Below are 11123 nucleotides of genomic sequence, written 5' to 3'. Positions count from 1 at the left end.
ACTCATGTACATTACAGATGCTACTCCACATGTCAGCGATGACGATATGAGCACTGAAAAAGATGATGATGATGAAAATCAAGAAGAGTTACCTAAACATGCCCCTGTTTCTTCTTCATCAGCTAATCCTCAAATGAAATTACAACTGCATAACATTCCTCCTATACCATTGAGTTCTTCATCATCAGCATCATCAATTAATGACATCCTCTCACCGAAACCTACTTCACCAGGCCACACCATTCATCCTCCTCCTACCACTGCTACCTCCATTTCCTCAGGATCCTTTCCCAGATTAATACCAATACCTAATATTAGTACTAATGCTACACTGGCCCATTCATTATCACGACCTGCTTATAAGAAGAGCAGTAAAGAGGGGAGCATTAGTCTATCCAGTGCTCCTCTTTCGGCCATTATTAAACCAACCGATCCTCCCCAGTCTAGTATCAAAGATGGCCCTAGTGATCATAGTTTTGTATCAAGTGCTTCATCTGTCAGTGATAACACCTCTCCTTTTAAGATTGACTCTCAGAGCCAGTCAGAGATGACTCAAAGCAAGAGGCAAGTGTCACAGGAGGGACTTCAATCGTTGCCTGTGTGCAATTCAACATCGTCTGATATTATAGAGAAACAAGGTTCCAATCAGCAGTTTCTCCTGTTGTCTCAAGGCAAGGAAGAGGAGGAAGATGAGGATTTGACAGGTTCATTTAAAGTTGATGCTTCAGTCTCGAGATCACTTGAACACATTGAATCAGAGCCAGTACCAGCACCTCCCCTAGTCTCTGATGGAGGCTTAGTCTCATCTAATGGACACTTGAAACAGGTTTTATCCACAGCAGTGCTGCCAAAGACAAGTTCATTATCAACTCCAATCACTCCTTCATCATCAGTACCATTAGTGGCTCATTCATTCTCTGATGGATCAGTAGTTAATCCTTTGTCATTATTACCTACTCCACTACCAACACTCACTGCAGGAGGACCAGTACCCAGTAAAAGTACCGAAGGAAAGAGTTTACAAGAATTATTGAGAACTCTAGCAGTTGAAGAATTAACTAGCGCAGTGTCTAGTAATATCATGAAGAGCAGTGCCGATAATGAGAAGCCTACCCCCTCGGTTTCTAATGAATCGTCTATTCCTGGATCACCTCTACCTTCATCTCAACCAAAGCAGAGTGTTCTTCAAAATGAGCTTATGCAGCAGGAGGCTGAGCAGTGGAAGACTGCTTGTGAAGAGGAGAGAGAAAGAGTAAGAGAACTAGAGGAACAGATCAAGGACCACGAAAGAAGAAAAGATAAGCTTCAACTTGACTATGGCCAGCAAATTAAGGACCTCAGAAAGGAACTGTTAGACCTTAGAGCAAAGGTAAGTACACTTACATGTACATGTACGTATAATGTAACTTTTATTTTAATAGCTACGCAAATCAGAATCAGAGAAAGTAGAGCATAAACCCAGTGTGAGTAACGAAGAGCAAGAGCGTTTGATTCAAGGCTATCAGAAGGTAAGAGTTACATTAACATGTACTTATATGTACAGGGACGTTGGCCCGATTTTTGAGCAAATTTAAAAATTCATAAAAAATCCAAATTTGATTGGAATCAGTTTAAATTTGATACACAACATAAGGACATGTATATGTATATGTTTTAGAAAAAAATATAAAAATGGAGAACTCTCTCCTAGTCATTTTTGACAAAATTTGGCCAAAATTCCTGTACTATAGTACAGGGACATTGGCCCAATTTTAGAGCAACTTTAAAAATTCATAAAAAATCCAAATTTGACCAGAATCAGTTCAAACTCGATACACAACATAAGGACATGTATACGTATCAGAAAAAATTATAAAAATGGAGGATTCTCTCCTAGTCATTTTTGACAAAATTTGGCCAAAATTTCTGTACTATAGTACAGGGACGTTGGCCCAATTTTGGAGCAACTTTAAAAATTCATAAAAAATCCAAATTTGACCGGAATCAGTTCAAACTCGATACACAACATAAGGACATGTATACGTATCAGAAAAAATTATAAAAATGGAGGATTCTCTCCTAGTCATTTTTGACGAAATTTGGCCAAAATTCCTGTACTATAGTACAAGGACGTTGGCCCGATTTTTGAGCAAATTTAAAAATTAATAAAAAATCCAAATTTGATCGGAATCAGTTCAAACTCGATACACAACATAAGGACATGTATGCGTATCAGAAAAAATTATTAAAATTGTGAATCCTCTCCTAGTCATTTTTGACAAAATACCTTGTACTACAGTATATATAGCCCATGCTCTTTAATGGAGAACTTCCAAAATCTAGTTTTGATCATAATAATGTCATGTACAGTATGTAATGTACACATAGGAAAACGAGCGTTTGTATGCTGAATTGACACTAACAAGTAAAGAGTTTAAATCTACTAAAGCACAGTTACTTGAAGACAACAACAAACTAGCAACTGAACTAGCAAACATGAGGTACATTTACATTTATTTATATTTTTGTATTTGTTTTACATTTAATTTAATTTTGATGTTACAGAGCTAAGCATGATGGCCAGGATCAGGTGATTAGACACCTGAGGCAACAGATTGAATCATATTCATATAAACTACACACTGACACTAACAATGATGATGATATCAATATTAGAAAGAAATTAGAAGAATCTGTAGATAACTGTCAGAAACTACAATGTATGTAACTTTCAAAATAAAACTATACTGTGCATGTACATGTACATGTACATGTGTACATGGCATAAATACATGTACATGTAATGTATTTGAATAGTCCAATTAGAAATTTAGAATATATTAATACATTTAACAGGTCAGTTAGAAGAGGTCATTGCTGCCAATAAAGGATTGGAGGAACAGCTACTAGCAGTACAGATAGAGAAGCACGATTCTGTTGAAGGGACACTAATTAATGAAATAAAAGATACATATGATAGAGAGGTAAATTTTATCTACTGTACATACAAATTACATGAAGTGTTGTATTGCTACTTTTATTGTCATATGTACATGTATGAATATGTCACTCAACACATTCAGTTATTGGGTCTTTGATTAGGTGAGTCAGTTACAAATGAAACTCAAAACAGCAAAGGAGGATTATGATAGTTTAAGAAGGCAGAGTGAAGCATTGCTTCAAGAAAAAGATGCCGAACTGAAATCTATTAAAGACTCAATGACAGCAACAAAACAACAAGTAAGACTTCGTATGCTCTTAATACACTGGGAATCCACACACTTAGAAATGAAGTAGTGCATAATAATACATTGATAGTCACAGTATGGTCTCATTTAACACGCATAGTAATGATTGCACCTGTTTTACGGTATAAATTATATTTCTACTATAGCAAAAGAAAGATGATAGCTATACATATCAAAAGGGAGTGAGAGGAGGAGGAGGAGGAGGAGCAAGAGGAGGAGGAGGAGGAGGAGGAGGAGGAGGTCCTCGTTTGATTAAGTCTCGTGCAGTCGCTGATTCAAAGCGTATCAAGGAATTAGAGCATCAAGTTAATGAGCTTCAGTTAGCATTAAAGAAGAGACACCCTAACTCCATACCAGCACTGATCTATGCTACTAATAATGAGGCAGAGAGGAAGGAGCCATCAGAAGGGATTGTGTCTTACTTAGAGAGTAAAGTACAGAGACTGGAAGGAGAACTGGGAGCAAGGGAGGAAGAAGTGACAAGAAAGATGGAAGAAATGAAAAAGCAGTTTGAGGAAATGGAGGTAAGGAATAATGCAAATGTATTAAGATATAGTGTGGTATTTATATACTTTGTCATAAATCATAATGTATCTTTATTATTATTTACTAATTTGATGTACTGTCATGTATTTGATAATATTCTTATTTTTAGTGTCTTTATGAGGAGCAAATTGATTCATTAAAGAATCAAGTGTCACTAGTAGCAGCTCAAGCCAAGTCGGACTCAAGAGGAGCAACAAGAGAAAGCAGTGTATCGACTGAGGAGAAGACATTGAAATCAGAAAATACACAACTAAAAGAGCAGGTAATGTATATATCAGTTAATTCAATATATTGTATTGTAGTGCTTGTCAGCTCATAAAGCATGCTGTTTAGCTCACTTAGCTTGCTTTGTGGGAAAAACCTGATGTACAATGTATATGTGTTTGTGTCTGTGTATGTACACAGGTTTCAAAACTGACACTAGAAATAAAGCATCAGAGACTCCAGTTGGAAGGACTGGCTGCTCAAGCTGAGGGAGAGAGAAGGAAAACCAAAGAAAAGTGGGAACACAAGATTAAAAAAATAGAGAAAGCATATTCTGAGAAAATGGACAGTCTTGTGGCTAATCTTGTTCAAGAGCGCTCCGACTCTAACCTTGCCCGTTTAAAGACTCGTCTAGCTTCACGTGAAGCAAGGATCAAACAGTTAGAGCAAGAAATAGAAATACTGAGAGTTGACGAGGAAGCAGTGGCAGTAACCAAGTCACTGGAGGAAGAACTAAGGAGTCAAGTTGAATTGTTAACTAGTGAACTTGAAGAGTCTAAGAAACACCATACACCAGTGAGTGTCATTGCATTTTGCATGATGTATATTCTCTACTGAGCCTTTTTTCGATAACCTTTTTTCAATTACATTTATCCTTTATCTAAATGTTTTGTTTTAGGAAATGCATCATTTTAACTCACTTCTAGCAAAGATAAGTCACCTGGAAAACAAGTACAGTATCTATACTTCATTCATGTGCTCTTTTATTTATCAATGCATTAGGTTAAGTGAGTATGAGAAAAGACTGCAAGAGACTGCAGACAAATCTGGTCTAGTCCCACAAGAACAGTTGAAGCAACTTGAAGTATGGGGGATCATTTATTGCTACTTTAATAATAGTTATTATTGGGTTTTTAGCTCAAATACAGGCGCCAGTTGTCTGAGAAGAATAAACAAATTGATAAGTTCAGAGAAGAATTAGATACACTGATGGACACATTGTATTCCCTGCAGGAAAGTAACAGTGTCATTAAGAGATAGTTCATAACTTATTATTACAAACTATTCAAGAATACTCTTGCTGTATTTATTATATTAAACTTAAGCAGTGATGAGAAGCACTTACCTAGTTGTACTATCCATGCATTATTTTGAATTTGTATGACTTAAAAATATAAAATCGTTATATCAACTAATTATTGTTGATTTGATGATTTATGTCACGATATTCTTCCTTGCCATCACTTGTTATAACACAACTTGCCTGAACAAGCAAACAGTACTCAGACTTCTTGTGTGCTGGAGCCAATTTTATGTTTCCTCATCTTCATGGCTACCTATACAAGTCAAGCTGTTGTTCATTTTGATTGGGAAGTAGACGACGATGAAGTTACAGAGCAATTGTGGAAAATATTTGTCTCCAGAGGTTGTTCTGTTGAGTTTGTGCGTGAGAATAAAAAGGCTACAAAAAGACCTCGACTTGTTAAAAGGAAAAGTGTTCTCTTTGATCATTTTGATGAAGGTGGCAAGAGCCCATTGATAAAAGCTGCTGAGTTAAACTACCTGAAGACAGCATTTAGTCTTCTCCTGTTTGGTAGCAGCCCTGACTCACAGAACCAAACAACAGGTGACACTCCTCTTCACATTGCCACTCGTACTGGGAATGTAGTCCTTGTCAAAGGGCTCATTGCCTGTAATGCTGATCCATTGATTACTAATAAACTTGGCAAGACACCCATTGATGTAGCATGTGAAATGAGTAATGAATTATCATCAACTCCTAGCTTCATGGATGCAGTGGCACATGTTTTCAGTTTAGCCTCTAGCAGTGAAAGGACAGCATCTGGTCCAGAGCTTGCTCAAATTAAAGAAGCTTTAATTAAAGCTGTTGAATTGCAAGCTAAATCTCGTGATTACTTCGCTGAGCATCCTGAGACTCTACCTAAAAACAATGGCAGCTCTGGGGCCTTTCTCCTCAGTGTTGATGGAGGTGGTGTACGAGCATTTAATGTCACTAACGCACTCATCAACATTGAAGAACGAATAATGCAGCTTGATCCCAGTGGCAAGAACTTGTACCATTACTTTGATTACATAGCTGGTACAAGTTCAGGTGGGGTTGGAGCTTGTGCTTTACCGTATTTGAAAGTTGATGGGTACAGTGGTCGTGCTATTGTTCATCGTGGGGCTGTGAATGTGTTTGGTGGGCCTTTCCCAGAAAGAGGTGAACGAATGGATAGATTCCTTCAGGATATATTCACAAAGGAAAGAGTAATGGCTGATCTGGACATTGATTGTCGTGTGATTGTTACATCAGCACTGGGAAATGTGAGTCCTTATAAGCTTCACTTATTAACAAGTTATGGTGAACCAAGAGATGGACTAGCAGGCCCAACAGAGCGCAAGGTATGGGAATCATGTCGTGTTAGTACTGCTGCCCCTACTTATTTCCCTTTGCTTAATGACTTGAAGCTTCTTGATGGTGGCCTGATCTGCAATAACCCTACAGTTGATAGCATGGCTGAAATTATCCAGCAAGGGAAAAAAGAGGGGAAACTTGTTGATTTTGGATGTGTGGTGTCTATTGGCACTGGTATCAGTCCAATAAAACAAACTGGTGATGTCGAGCTATTTCTGCCAAATGCAACCTCTATATTTATGAATCTTACAAAAAATCTTCAAGCTATTGGAAACCTCACACAGCATTTTTTGAATGAGGTAGTGCAATCCGACGGGCAAGAAATCATTCGTGCTCAATCCTTCTGTGATGCCTTTGGTTGTCCATACTTTCGTTTGACGCCTCCTCTAGCTGAAGACGTAGAACTGGATTGCTCTGATCAAACAAAACTCATTGAGATGCTGTACAACACTCAAATGTATTACTTGGATAATCCTCAAATGATTGATGATGTTGCTAAGACTCTGCTATCGAAATGACATTACTCTGCATTTTGGACCAATTGATTTTGTTGCAAAACAGTAGATATCTATCATTGTGTGCATTATTTTCGCTGTGACAGCAATTGCTATTCTTTCAGCATGCAGCCAAAAATTAATGCCATGAATAATTTTGGTAGTCTAGTACTCAGATATTTATAAAACAAATGCTCCTGAAAGGAGCCAGAGGATATATGACACAGCTTCCAACTCCAACAGGAGGAAATGGACTCATCATAATTAAAAGTCTGTACTTCCTATTTAAGATATAACTTCCTTTGCTTCCTTCCTTCAAGATATTAGATAATTAGATATAAGGCTTCTAAGTTCTACTTCCTTTAGCTATCATGGCTACCTTTACTAAATGTTCTGTTCGTTTTGATTGGAAAGTAGACGATGATGAAGTCTCAGAGCAATTATGGGAAATATTTGTCTCCAGAGGTTGTCGTGTGGAAAGGACAACACCAACACCCCCAGTGGGTTCAAAACCTCGACTATTGAGAAGATTGACCAGTAGTGTTCTCTATGATTATTTTGATGAGGATGGTAAGAGCCCATTGATAAAAGCTGCTGAGTTAAATTACCTGAAGACAGCATTTAGTCTCCTCCTGTTTGGGAGCAGCCCTGACTCACAGGATCAAACAACAGGTGACACTCCTCTTCACATTGCCACTTGTACTGGAAATGTAGTCCTTGTCAAAGGGCTCCTTGCCTGTAATGCTGATCCATTGATTACTAATAAACTTGGCAAGACACCTATTGATGTAGCACGTGAAATGAGTAGTGAACTATCATTGACCCCTAGCTTCATGGATGCAGTGGCACACGTCTTCAGTTTAGCATCTAGCAGTGAAAGGACTGCATCTGGTCCAGAACTTGCTCAAATTGAAAAGGCTTTAACTAAAGCTGTTGAATTGCAAGCTAAATCCCACGAATACTTTGCTGAGCATCCTGACGTTCCACCTAAAAACAGCGGCAGCTCTGGGGCCTTTCTCCTCAGTGTGGACGGAGGTGGTGTACGAGCATTTAATGTCACTAACGCACTCATCAACATTGAAGAACGAATAATGCAGCTTGATCCCAAAGCCAAGAATTTATATCATTACTTTGATTACGTAGCTGGTACAAGTTCAGGTGGGATTGCAGCTTGTGCTTTACCATATTTGAAAGTTGATGGGTACAGTGGTCGTGCTATTGTCCATCGTGGGGCTGTGAATGTGTTTGGTGGGCCTTTCCCAGAAAGAGGTGAACGAATGGATAGATTCCTTCAGGATATATTCACAAAGGAAAGAGTAATGGCTGATCTGGACATAGATTGTCGTGTGATTGTTACATCAGCACTGGGAAATGTCAGTCCTTATAAGCTTCACTTATTAACAAGTTATGGTGAACCAAGAGATGGACTAGCAGGCCCAACAGAGCGTAAGGTATGGGAATCATGTCGTGTTAGTACTGCTGCCCCTACTTATTTCCCTTTACTTGATGACTTGAAGCTTCTTGATGGTGGCCTGATCTGCAATAATCCTACAGTTGATAGCATGGCTGAAATTATCCAGCAAGTAAAGAAAGAGGGGATGTGTGTTGATTTTGGGTGTGTGGTGTCTATTGGCACTGGTGCTACCAAACCACAAGAAATTGGTGATGTGGAAATTTTCCTGCCAAATCCATCCTCCATATTCAAGAACGTTACAAAAAATCTTCAAGCTCTTGGGAACCTCACACAGCATTTTTTGAATGAGGTAATGCAGTCTGATGGACAAGAAATCATTCGTGCTCAGTCCTTTTGTGATGCCTTTGGTTGTCCATACTTTCGTTTGACGCCTCCTCTAGCTGAAGATGTACCACTGGATTGCTCTGATCCAGCAAAACTCATTGAGATGCTGTACAATACTCAAATGTATTACTTGGATAATCCTCAAATGATTGATGATGTTGCTAAGACTCTGCTATCAAAATGACATTATTAAACTTATAAACATTTTACGTATCCTTATTAGTGACTTAATTTAATTTATTAACATCACAATTTGTTTAATCTTGATAATTTGTAAAGCTACATGTACGTAGACAATAGTTAAACCAAACAAAATTGGGTCTGCTAATGGTCTTAGTTCAAGTACAGTGTTCCAATCAAGACTCATCGTCTTGCTGTTGTTGTCCTTGTCTTTCTTCAGCTTTCCTTTTCAAAAATTCATTTTCTCTCTGAACTTTTAAACATTCTCTCTCAATTTCAAAATTTCTATAAACTAACGTCATCCAGCTAGTAAGAAGTAAGAAAAAACAAGATAATAATTCGTGATTAAGAACTAACTGGTTATTCAATTCCTCTAATTGTGTACCAACATTAGTCTGCTCAGTCTTCCTCTGCCAGTTCACTTCCTGTACTTGGTTTCTATACCAACAATTAAACACTGCCCACTCTACATGGAGACATACTTTAGCGATCGAAGTTCTTTAGTTTCGCGATCAACCATACGAGACATAAGCCTATCACAAAAATTAAGAAAGTACACGTAGATCATGCTACTACAACTCATTAGGTCTGAATGCATTCTTTGTTATAAGTAACGTATAATATAGTAGCTAGTGTATTTATGCACTTACTCATTGTGTAGTCTCCATTCATTACTGCCATACTGTGATAGCAACTCCAAATTTACAATCCTATGCAAAGTAAAGTAGCAAAATTATGTCCCTCCATAATCTTTCATAGAAATGACCCAAAGAGAATTTATTATTCGGCCAAATTTTTGGAGCAACTTAAAAAAGTTTTTTAAATTCCAATTTTGATCGAAATCACCTCAAACTTGATAAATAACATAAGGGCATGAAAAAATTATAAAAGTGCAGAATTCTCTCCTACCCATTTTTGGCAAAATTTGGCTAGCGGCCCTGTACTACAGTACAGGGACTTTGACTTGATTTTTGAGAAACTTTAAAAATTCATTAAAAAAATCTAATTTTGATCGCAATCATTTCAAACTTGATAAATAACATAAGAACAAGTATATGTATCAGAAAAAAATTATAAAAGTGCAGAATTCTCTCCTACCCATTTTTGGCAAAATTTGGCTAGTGGCCCTGTACTGTACAGGGCCCTGTACAGGGACTTTGATTTGATTCTTGAGCAAATTTTAAAATTCGTAAAAAATCTAATTTTGATCTGAATCATTTCAAACTTGATAAATAACATAAGAACAAGTATATGTATCAGAAAAAAATTATAAAAGTGCAGAATTCTCTCCTACCCATTTTTGATGAAATGCCAGCCTTAACTACATACAGTACATGTACATACAGTCAATGGTCAAACAATGAACCTTTCATTTTGATGTTCCAACTGAGCACATGAATTACTAACAGAGTCTTGCCATGCTCCTACATCATTCTTCTGAGCAGCACTTGGCTGAGGTAACTCATATCTACAGAACATTAGAACAAAGTATCAGTACTAGAGTATTAAACACTAAGAAACTACACTGTAATAGCATCTCACATAAGATAAAAAATATTGCAATCAGTTGAATGGACAAAAATAAATGTTTATTAATAATTATGTCAGCTATACATGTACATCCTATTAAGTTGTTTTGTTGCACTGTATCTTATTACCTTTTCATACTTAAAGTTTCCATTGGTTGGCGTGAAGCTAGTCTATCCATCTCAATCTTCAGTAGTGGTGATTCAAATGATTCACGAGGTACTGGTAGATAGTCAATGTAGTTCTTAGTAGGTCTGTATCTCTTAGTCTCTTCATCGATCAACTGTAATGCCTAATAATGCATTAAAATTGTATTAAATATATCAAATCAAGAATTTATAAATTGCTTTGCTAGATGCCAATAAAATTTAATCTTAACTTAAAATAATAAATTTTAATTAAAAATTAGGCACGTTTTTAAAACAGATACCACACACTAGCTATATACAGCCACCATTTATCTAAATACACATATATAGTCAAATCAAGTGTGATTGAACTTAATAAAACTAGAAATTAATTTGTTAGTAAATACAATTTATTGGCCTTGAAATAGGCCTGCATTCCTTTTTTATAATCTTACAGCATCTTTTAGACCAGGGTCATCATATTCTTTATCAATATAGGGTAAAGCATCAACCAAAGAGTCTCCAATGCCTCCTCTTGCCTCAGGTCCACCGTCCGCCATTTAATAATGAACCACACCCAGTGTTTGGGTGTGGGCGTGA

General features: G+C 37.1%; 4 protein-coding genes across 5 annotated transcripts; 3 read left to right on the top strand and 1 right to left on the bottom strand.

Annotated features, from left to right (window-relative positions):
* The first annotated feature begins 21 nt into the window (after positions 1-21).
* Positions 22-5100, top strand: LOC105313423 (centrosomal protein of 162 kDa-like). Its single transcript, XM_019998751.1, has 12 exons — positions 22-1369; positions 1422-1508; positions 2368-2480; positions 2545-2699; positions 2836-2963; positions 3082-3219; positions 3374-3751; positions 3883-4035; positions 4179-4553; positions 4657-4709; positions 4761-4842; positions 4896-5100. The coding sequence occupies exons 1-12, from the start codon at positions 47-49 to the stop codon at positions 5016-5018; spliced, it is 3108 nt and encodes a 1035-aa protein (XP_019854310.1). The 5' UTR covers positions 22-46; the 3' UTR covers positions 5019-5100.
* A 206-nt stretch (positions 5101-5306) lies between these two features.
* Positions 5307-6914, top strand: LOC105313422 (85/88 kDa calcium-independent phospholipase A2-like). The gene has a single exon (XM_011406851.1). The coding sequence runs from the start codon at positions 5307-5309 to the stop codon at positions 6912-6914; it is 1608 nt and encodes a 535-aa protein (XP_011405153.1).
* Positions 6915-7261: 347 nt separating this feature from the next.
* On the top strand, positions 7262-8872 carry LOC105313421 (85/88 kDa calcium-independent phospholipase A2-like). The gene has a single exon (XM_011406850.2). The coding sequence runs from the start codon at positions 7262-7264 to the stop codon at positions 8870-8872; it is 1611 nt and encodes a 536-aa protein (XP_011405152.1).
* Positions 8873-8919: 47 nt separating this feature from the next.
* On the bottom strand, positions 8920-11113 carry LOC100632801 (pre-mRNA-splicing factor SPF27-like). 2 transcript variants are annotated; one of them, XM_003387982.3, is made up of 7 exons: positions 10979-11113; positions 10527-10687; positions 10235-10336; positions 9519-9578; positions 9351-9401; positions 9226-9306; positions 8920-9174 (listed from the first exon to the last, which is right to left on the bottom strand). In XM_003387982.3, exons 1-7 carry the CDS (start codon positions 11081-11083, stop codon positions 9045-9047), a joined length of 690 nt encoding a protein of 229 aa, XP_003388030.1. In that variant the 5' UTR covers positions 11084-11113; the 3' UTR covers positions 8920-9044. The 2 variants fall into 2 exon arrangements, with proteins under 2 accessions (XP_003388030.1, XP_019854314.1); XM_019998755.1 differs by lacking the exon at positions 9351-9401 and having other exon boundaries at positions 10979-11099.
* Positions 11114-11123: the final 10 nt, after the last annotated feature.

The sequence above is a fragment of the Amphimedon queenslandica genome, unplaced genomic scaffold (assembly GCF_000090795.2).
Source record: "Amphimedon queenslandica unplaced genomic scaffold, v1.1 AMPQUscaffold_13306, whole genome shotgun sequence".
Lineage (NCBI taxonomy): Eukaryota > Metazoa > Porifera > Demospongiae > Haplosclerida > Niphatidae > Amphimedon > Amphimedon queenslandica.
Note: the sequence above shows the minus strand (reverse complement) of the source record. Positions and strands in the feature narration are given on the sequence as shown.